At 52.3% G+C, this 9898-nt stretch overlaps 1 protein-coding gene across 1 annotated transcript; it reads right to left on the bottom strand.

The window, feature by feature from the left end:
• Positions 1 to 9476, bottom strand: LOC137806375 (uncharacterized). The gene is made up of 3 exons (XM_068606447.1): positions 9095 to 9476; positions 7648 to 8348; positions 1 to 30 (listed from the first exon to the last, which is right to left on the bottom strand). Exons 1-3 carry the CDS (start codon positions 9474 to 9476, stop codon positions 1 to 3), a joined length of 1113 nt encoding a protein of 370 aa, XP_068462548.1.
• Positions 9477 to 9898: the final 422 nt, after the last annotated feature.

The raw sequence follows: 9898 nt of genomic DNA, 5'->3' as shown, positions 1-9898 counted from the left end.
TCAATTGCTACCACCAAGTATTTCATCTGCCTGATCACCAATGGGAAAGGTCCCAGGATATCAATTCCCCACGTATGGAACGGCCAAGGGCTATAAATCGACTTTAACTCTTCTGGAGGCGCCCTGTGCCAATCGGCGTGCTGCTGACATTGCTTGCAACACTGTGCATACTTCTTGCAGTCCTCCCTCATTGTTGGCCCGTAGTAACCTGCACGGAAGGTTCTTGCGGCCAGAGCTCGACCCCCGACGTGACTTCCACATATCCCTTCATGGAGCTCAGCCATAATTCTTGTACATTTTTCTCCGTGCACACATTCCAGGAGTGGGTGTGTGAACCCAAACCTATACAACTCGCCATCAATCATCGTAAACTTGCTGGAGTTCTTCTTTATCTTCCTAGCCTCCAGCGGGAGAAGGCCATCTGCCAGGCAACGCTGGTACTGGGTTATCCATGTGTCTGGCTCATGCGTGTCACAGACCTGCGTAATGTTCACCCTCTCCCCCCGACATGCTCTTATTCTTGGCGATCTCAAGGTCTCCTGAGTCAAAGACCTGTGACACCTCGCCGTTTTCCCCGTCGACTTGCCTATTTGAAGAACCAGGTGATCTGCCACAAATGCCCTAGGCGTCTTCAGGGTTTCTTGAATCACCGTCCTCTGCCTACCCCCCTTGCCCGAACTGGCGAGCTTAGCTAGCAAGTCTGCTCGGGCATTCTGCTCTCTGGGCACATGCACCACTTCAAACGAGACAAAGGAACCCTTCAACTCCTGCACATACTCCAAGTAAGCCGCCATTTGTGGATCCTTGGCCTGGAACTCGCCTGTTACTTGTCCCGTGACTAATAACGAGTCACTCTTAGCCATCAGCACCCTAGCTCCCATCTCTTTGGCCAGAAAGATTCCGACGATCAACGCCTCGTACTCTGCTTGATTGTTGCTGGCTTTGAAGGCAAACCTCAGGGACTGTTCTATTAGCACGCCGTTGGGCCCTTCCAGAATGACTCCAGCACCGCTACCCTGCTGGTTCGACGATCCGTCCACCGAGAGCACCCAACGAAAACCATCCCTTTCAACTCGTGCTACCTCTGACAAGAGCTCGACCACGAAGTCGGCGAAAACTTGCCCCTTGATCGGTCCTCGGGGCTCATACTTGATGTCGAACTCCGACAGCTCCACCGCCAATTTCACCATCCTTCCAGCTACATCAGGCTTCTTCAGGACCTTCTGGATGGGCAAGTCGGTCATCACCAGTACTGTAAAACTGTGAAAATAGTGGCGCAACCTCCTCGCCGAAAATACCACAGCCAGTGCAGCTTTTTCCAAGGCCTGATACCTCACCTCCGGGCCTTGCAACACCTTGCTGACGAAATAAATAGGCTTCTGAGCCTGGTCTTGGTCTTGGGCGAGCACCGCACTCTCCGCCCTTTCAGTCACAACAAAATACAACCTGAGAGGGATTCCCACCAACGGTTTGCACAAAATCGGCGGGCTCGCCAGGTACTCTTTAAGCTTGACGAAGGCCTCTTCACACTCTTTCGTCTAAGCAAACTTATTATTCCGCCTTAAACACTGGAAGTACGGATGGCCTTTCTCTCCGCTAGCCGACACGAAACGAGACAGGGCGGCCATCCGACCTGTAAGCTGCTGCACCTCCTTCACGGTAGTCGGGCTCCTCATCGCCAAGATGGCAGCACACTTATCAGGATTTGCCTCTATTCCTCTTTCAGTTAAGAGGAATCCCAAGAACTTCCCTGCCTCCACGCCAAAAATGCACTTCTCGGGGTTCAGCTTCAACCTGAACTTGGCGATTGTGGTGAACAACTCCTCCAGGTCCGCAACGTGCTTGCTCGTTTCCGGCGAGGTCACAACCATATCATCCACATACGCTTGCACATTCCTTCCCAGCATCGGTGCAAGTACCCTATCCATCAATCTTTGGTACGTGGCCCCCGCATTCTTCAGCCCAAAGGGCATCACCTTGTAGCAGTAGCACGATCTCTCGGTCATGAAGGCGGTCTTCTCTTCATCCATAGGATGCATTTTTATCTGGTTGTACCCCGAGAAGGCGTCCAGGAAACTCAACAACTTACACCCTGCAGCACTGTCGACCAGGGCATCTATGCTTGGCAAAGGATACGAGTCCTTTGGGCAAGCCTTGTTCAGGTCAGTGAAGTCGACGCACATGCGCCACTTCCCATTGCTTTTCTTTACCAGCACGACCTTGGCCAACCACTCAGTGTACTGGACTTCCCTGATATGGCCTGCGGCGAGGAGCTTATGTGTTTCATCCCTGATCGCCTGCCTCCTCTCCTCGTTAAATCTCCTTCTTCTCTGCCGCACTGGTTTGACCTGGTTGTCCATTGCTAGGTGATGGCACAAGAAGTCGGGGTCAATTCCCGGCATGTCTGAAGCAGACCATGCAAAAGCATCCAGATGCCGCTCTATCACCTTGGCGATCTGGTCTTGGAGTTCAGCCTCCAAAGATCTTCCCAGCTTGAAGACCTTTCCCCCGATCTCCCTTTCGAGCCACTCCTCGACGGGTTTGGGTCTGGTTTCCCTGGCGATCACCGCCTTGGCGATTCCCAGTTCCCTCGCTTCCTCTGGGCGGTTCCTCGCCTCTTCTTCCCGATCGGCATTCTCCCCCTTGCTTCAGCATCTACCATGACGACATCGCTGCCGGCGGTCGCCTCCATCGAAGTCGACCTGGGCTTCTCACCGGGAGGCGGGGTGGTCGTGATGTAACTTACTGACCTCTTATTCTTCAGGATATTCTCATAGCACTTCTTTGCTTCCTTCTGGTCAGATTTGATGGTGATCACCACCCCCTCCATAGACGGCAACTTCACCTTCATGTGCCTGGTCGAGGGCACAGCTCCTATTCTGTTGAGTGTTGGTCTTCCCAACAGAATGTTATATGCTGAAGGAGCATTCACGATGAGGTACTTGATTTTCTCCGTCCTCGAGCCCGCCTCATCCGTGAATGTAGTTCTTAACTCGATGTACCCCCTGACCTGATCGCCAGCGAACCCATACAAGCACCCTCCATAGGGCCTCAGCTGGTCAAGGGGTTTGCAGCTGTGTGAAAGTCGGCCAGAACATCACATCTGCCGAGCTTCCTTGGTCCACCAGTACCCTGTGGACCTTCCTTCCCGCTGTGACAAGTGAGATAACTATGGGATCATTGTCATGAGGCACAACATCCCTGAGATCTTTTCTTGTGAACGTAATGTCCACATCTGGCGAGTGGTCCTCGAACATGTCCACCGTCATCACAGACCTTGCATATTTCTTCCTCTGTGATGCGGTGCATCCACCACCCGAGAAACCTCATGCGATGGTGTGGATCTCTCCATGAGTGGGCATCTCATGCTGCTGAGCCTCACCACCCGCCGGCTGGGAGCTCGACGCGCCCCCCGTCCTTCTGTCCAACAGGTAATCATTCAAGAAACCGCTCTTGACCAGGTCGTCGAGCTGGTATCCCAGTGCCAAACACGAATCGACGGTGTGACCAAAACTCTGGTGGAACTCGCACCAGGCGTCTGGTTTTGGTCCTAACACCTTGTCGCCCACTTTCTTAGGTGCCTTGAGCCTGGCTGCTATGTTGGGGATGGCGATCAGATCTGCCAACCCCATGACAAACTTATGCTTTGGCGGGCGATTGTACTCCCTGGGGCGCCCTGGACCCCTTCCCTTGTTTTTCCTTGGATCATAAGGATGGCGAGTCCTTTGATCCCTCTTGGCCGCCGCTATCTCCAGCACCCTCTGTGGCTGGATCCTGGTTTGAGCACGTGGCCTAGCAGGGGCCACGCTCCCTCTCTTCTCGGCAACTTCACTTTCGTCGGCGATGTGGGCCACCGCAAGTCGCCTAACCTCAGCAAACGTGGCGGGGTGGGCCCTGATCAGCGCCTCACAGAAGGGTCCCGGCAGCACGCCCTTTTTGAAGGCGTATACCAGCATCTCCTCGTCTTTCGCAGGCGAGCGGACCATCTGTGCTCCAAAACGATTCAGATAGTCCCTGAGGGACTCTTCCTGGTATTTCCTTATGTCGAACAGGTCGTAAGACACCCTAGGTGGCGCCTTGTTCACAATGTACTGCTCGACGAAAAGCTTCGAAAACTGCTGGAAATTGGTTATGTGACCTGTAGGCAAGCTCACAAACCATTCCAGCGCTGTTCCCTGGAGCGTGCTCACAAACATTTTGCAATATACAGCATCCGAGCCTCCTGACAGCATCATCTACGTGTGAAACGTGGTGAGATGTGCCTCAGGGTCCTCCACGCCGGTGAAAGTAGCCTTCATAGGTACCACGCTCGCAGGGATAGGCGTGTCTGTGATCGCCTGAGCAAACGGCATAGGGAAAACGCGAGGTGGCGACGACGGTGCGACCTCTTCAGCGACCGGGCGCCCTCTCTGCTCCTGAAGAGCTTGGCGCAACTCCTCAGTCACTTTGCTGAGCTCTTCATTCCTGGCCTGAGAGGCGACTAGGTCCTCATGCATCTTTGCCTGCTCTATGCGCGAGGCCTCCACATTCGCCTGCAGCGCACGCATGATCTCGATCATCTGCGCCATGGTCATGGCGCCTTCAGCAGCAACTGGCACAACTGGACTTGAACGGTTGCTTCTCATCTTTCTCATGAAAACTCAGCAAACCAAAGCTCGACGAACATACATGGGGAATCGACATCCTGGGACCGTTCCCGCTGGCGATCAGGCAGATGAAGTACTTGGTGGTGGCGATTGAATATTTCACCAAGTGGATCGAAGCAGAACCAGTGGCCCAGATCACCGCACACAAGATCGAGGGTTTCGTGTGGAAGAACATTGTGTGCCGGTTTGGTGTGCCCAAGCGCCTGGTGTCGGACAATGGGACTCAGTTTGCAAGTCACCTGTTGAAGAAGCTGTGTGAAGGGGTAGGAATTCAACAAGTATTTGCATCCGTCGAGCACCCTCAGACGAATGGCCAAATAGAGTCAGCCAATCGGGTACTACTCAGAGGCTTGAAGAGAAGACTAGAGAAAGCCAAAGGAAGCTGGGCTGAGGAGGTACCCCGTATAGTCTGGGCGTACCACACCACCGAGCAGTCAGGAACCCATGAGACCCCGTTCAGTTTGGTTTACGGGTGTGACGCAATAATTCCAGTGGAGATCCAGGAGAGCTCGCCGAGGTTCCAGAACTTCGTGGAGGAAGACTCGAATGAGGAAAGAAGGTTGAACCTGGACTTACTGGATGAGGTCAGGGAAGAGGCGAGAATAAAAGCTGAGGCGGTGAAAAGAAGGATTGAACGAAGATATAACTCGAAGGTGATGCCAACACAGTTCAGAGAAGGCGACCTGGTGATGAGGAAGGCTCACCAATACGAGATGGAGAACAAGCTGTCGCCTAAGTGGACGGGGCCGTTCAGAATAACCGAGGCGCTCGGGAACGGCGCCTACCGCTTAGAAACTTTGGAAGGAGGGGCGATTCCTTGCACTTGGAACGCCACGCACCTCAAGTTATATTACAGTTAAGAACTTTGTAAGTAAAAACAAACACGAAGAGCTTTACAATGTTTCTGTTAAAACAGTTTGGAGGGGGCACTCTTTTTTCCCTAAGGAGGGTTTTTAATGAGGCCGCCCAATAAAGAAGAGTTTTCAAAGTTTAAAGTGTTTGATATTGCATGCTTGTTGTTTTCCGAAAGTTTTGAAGAAAGACCTTGTCACTTATATGTGATTTAAGGCAAGTTGAAGTTATGTTGCATGCTTTCTAAAAAGTTTCTAAGTCCCCCATCGTCTTTCGGCGATTGGCGGTCTCAGTTAAAGTTAAAGTCCTCATCGTCTTTCGGCGATCGGAGGCACCAGTTAAAAGACCTCAACGCCCTCGCGCGTCTTGAGGCGAGATAAAGACCTCCTCGCCGTCGAGCGAGTGCAGGCGAGGAAGAGTAAAAAGTCCTCAGTGCTTCCAGAGGAGAGAAGATGTAGCCTCTGGGGCAATGTAGAGGCACCAGCAAAAAGTCCTCAGTGCTTCCAGGGGAGAGAAGATGTAGCCTCTGGGGCAATGTAGAGGCACCAGCAAAAAGTCCTCAATGTTCCTGGGGGAGAGAAGATGTAACCCCTGGGGCAATGTAGAGGCACGAGATAAAGACCTTCTCGCCGATGAGCGAGTTCAGGCGAGTTAAAGACCTTCTCGCCGATGAGCGAGTTCAGGCGAGTTAAAGACCTTCTCGCCGGTGAGCGAGTTCAGGCAAGATAAAATCCTTCTCGTCTCGAACGAGTTCAGGTATGGTGTAAAGGGTGGAAGAAGTTTGGAGGGTGGCTAAGGTAGGTTCGAAGAGAACGCCTTGCCACCCGGTCTTTTGTTCTGAAGCTCAGGGAGGTAGAGAAGGACCCGAAAGGCGCCTCTACCCCCAGATGAAGGAACAATGGCCTAGTTGGGAAGGCAAGAGGAAGCTGGTATCGCCAAGAGTCTTTGGCGACCAAGAGAAATTCAAGCGATGGCGAGAAAGCCAAGGCCCGTTTTGATAAGGCAGATCAGATGAGCTGTGTCTTAAGCCATTAGTTGGGTTGAAGTTCGTTATTTGAAGAGCGATTTCACGCTAAGGTTCATTACCTTGAGGTTACAAGTTGTTAGAATGTTATTGTTCGAAAGTCAGTGGTTCGAAGCAGTTAAGTATACAATCGCGCTCGCGGAGTTACTAAGTTAATTTCGTTGAAGCGAATTATACGAGGAGAGATAAGGCAGACAGAGAAGTTGTAAGAAGAAGCACAAAGACTTTATAATAAAGTATGATCAGTTCAAGATACATGAGCAGAAAAGGGAAAAATTTATTACAAGTAAATTGGGTAAGAGAGAGACAGATGAGTAAGTGGTGAAGGGAAGCAGCGAGCGGCTAGTCTTCAGAAGGAACAATCTTCCCGTCCACCACCTCGTTGTTCAGCGACACCATGGAGAGATCCAAGTCAGGGTACAGGCAGGCGAATTGTTCCAAGGCAGCGTCAAACCCAGCAGCAAGGATTTGGGCAGAGCTCAGCTCGAGTTCTTCAATCTGCTTCTTGAGCCCTTCGTTCTGTTGTGTTAGCTCCTCAGCTCGTTTCTTGAGTTCTTCAGTTGTTTCACGAGCTTGAAGGAGGTCTTCAACAACCTTCTTGGATTCCGCCTGCGCCTGAGCCAGCTTTGTGGTGATCTTCCCATTTTCTTCTTTGGCCTCGGCGAGTTTGGCCATGGTGTCGTCTCTCTCCTTCTCAACTTTCCCCAGGAAGACCTCCCGATCTGCTGACCTTTTCTCAAGGTTTTCTACCTTGGCGGCATCTGCTTTGATCGACGCCTCCAAGTCAGCCACTTTGACGCGATAAGGGACCAGCTTGCTCTCCAGCTCGATCTTCTCTTAAGCTAAGAGCTGCACCTTATGGCGTAGATCGGTGGCCTCCTTGCGTGCCACCCGGAGCTCGGTGCTCATGGTGTCCTCCACTCGGGAGTGATCGATCTCCGCGAGCATAAGATTGCAGGATAACTTCTCCGCCTCGATCCTGATTAGGCGATTCTCCTCTTGGAGCACGGAGATGTCATCCTGGAGCTTCTTGCTGGAACTCTCCACAGCTTTAGATATGATGGAGGGGAAGTCCTCCGCCATCATCTTGAGTTTCGCTGAGAAGGGTTCCCACACCCTTTTTACCTCAAGGGAGAGGTTTGCTCGTGGGGGCACCAGGGGAGCTTGTTGCTGGTTCTCGCCACCACCTTCTTGAGTTGGTTGTTGAATGGGAGCTTCTTGGCGTGGTGGCGACGGCGGGGATTCGGTGATGATGATAGGCGAGTTATGAGCGCCTTCATCCCCGCCTGGTGCAGCTCCAGCAGTTGAGGCAGTTGAAGGAGGACCCCCTCCAGCAGATACGTATGGCGTGGAGGCGCTCGGGGGGTTCTCCATAAAGTTGGGCTCGGCGGCCTCAACCACAGGAAGTGCAGCTGCCAGGGGAACTGCTTGGACTGGCAATGTGGGAGCTGGGGGAGGAAGCAGTGTTGGAGGTGGACCCGGTGTGGAAGGTGGTGTTGACGTTGGAAGAGGAGGTGGGGCAGGTGGTGAAGAAGGCGCCACCCTCTTCCTCTTAGTGATAAGGCCATCCTTAGTCGCCTCATCGTCTTCTTCTTCGTCCTCATGAACCACTTGAGGGGTTTTCCTCTTTGATTTCCTGAGGACGAGTTTTTTGCGTTGTTGGGCGGGCTGGGCCTCTGAAGGGGCTGGGCCTTTCGGAGGCGATCTGCCCTGGGCAGCGGCGATCTCCACCACTGAATTTGGCACGGTCTGGGAACCCGACGCCAACCCATGGGCTCGGGCGAGCGCCCTCAACTCAGCCAGTTTTCCCTTGCCCAACATAAGATCTGCATAATGCAAAGGTACATGGGTCAGCTCAGAGAGAAAGACAAACACATAAGTCAGTATGCAAGAAAAGCAAACAAATGATGCAGAAAATAAAACCCAAGCCTTGTACACAACCGACAAGACGCCCAGCAGCAGTTAACAGAGGAACAGCACAGGGCAAAGACTTAAACGTTGAAGCACTAACCTATGCGAGCCTCGAGTTGATCTTCGAAGAACTCGAAGGAGATGAGCGCAGTGGTGAGGAAAGTGATGTTGGTGTCTGCCACGCTCTTCCAAAAGAGGCACAGATCTTTGTCCAAGGCTCCCATGTTGTCGGGGCTCCTTGGCCTCCTGAAGCTCCCCTTGCATTCTTTATTTCCCTTGTTTACCCAATACAAGGGAAAGCCGTCGAGCAGCGAGGCGTCCTGGTTGTTTGGGTGCACTTGGACAAATTTGCCTTTCCAATCCTTGTAGGATTGCTGGAAGATAGAGAAGATCGACCTCCCAGCAATCCCGTTCAGACTCACCCAGAGGCGATCTCCTGGATGCTTAGCTTCAAACAGGAAAAGGAAAACGTCCACTGACGCTGGCAGTCCCAGATGTGCGCACATGATTTGAAACGCCCGCACGAATGCCCAGCTGTTGGGATGGAGCTGGGCGGCGGCGATGTCAAGCTCGGTGAGTAGCTCCCTTTCGAAACGAGTGAAGGGAAACCTAAGTTTCACCTTCTTGAATAAGGTGGTGTATATGAAGCAAAACAGCTCGCCGTTATTCCCTTTGTCGTCTGCACAAACTGGCACATCGGGGGGGCAAGGTAGCACCATCATCTTGTCGTCGTGCTCCTTGTGGAACGACAGGTGGGGCTCGTCCCCTTTCTTCAATCGAAGAACTGTCCCAGCAGAATTTACTGAGGAAGTTTCCTTCAACAAAGTCGGGGTGGCCCATGGGTATAGCTTTTTGAAGTCTGGGGAAGGAATGGAGGCTCCTCCGGCGACCGGTGGAGTAGCCTGAGCCAGGTCAGGGCGGGAGGTTGCAGGCCTCTCAGCCTGGGAAGAAGAAGCACCAGGTGCTCGTGGTGGGTTATGTGCTTGAGACGGAGGGTTACGTGACGAGGGAGGAGGATTTGGGATGATCTTTGAACGAGCCATCGCGGAAACTGCAAAGGAAAAGAAAAGGAAAGGTGAGCAGGGTTCGCAGAGGCTGACTCAATCGTGAAAGAAGGATGAAGAAACGAACAAACGAAGGTTCGTTGTAATGGAGACGAAGCCCTAAGTTACGAGAAGGGAGAAACAGAAGAAACAGCCCACAGCGTATGCACCAGACAGTTAATGGATGATGCGAATCGGTTAAAATGCAGGAAAACTCAGCAGAAGAAGTAAAGGGAGTACCTTTTTATGATCGGAAGAACGATGAAGGAAGTTGAAAATCCAGAAGGTTCAAGAGCGTCGTGGGTTTTTGCAGAAGAAGCTTGAAGCGTTTGAGAAAGCAAAGAAGTGATGGAACAGTAGAAGTGAAATGGGTTTAAGGGTTTTTCGAATGGGTTTTGGAAGCGCAAACGACAATTAAAGGT

Source organism: Phaseolus vulgaris, chromosome 11 (genome assembly GCF_000499845.2).
Source record: "Phaseolus vulgaris cultivar G19833 chromosome 11, P. vulgaris v2.0, whole genome shotgun sequence".
NCBI classification, from domain to species: domain Eukaryota; kingdom Viridiplantae; phylum Streptophyta; class Magnoliopsida; order Fabales; family Fabaceae; genus Phaseolus; species Phaseolus vulgaris.
The sequence above is the reverse complement of the archived record's forward strand: the minus strand, read 5'-3'. Positions and strand labels throughout refer to the sequence as shown.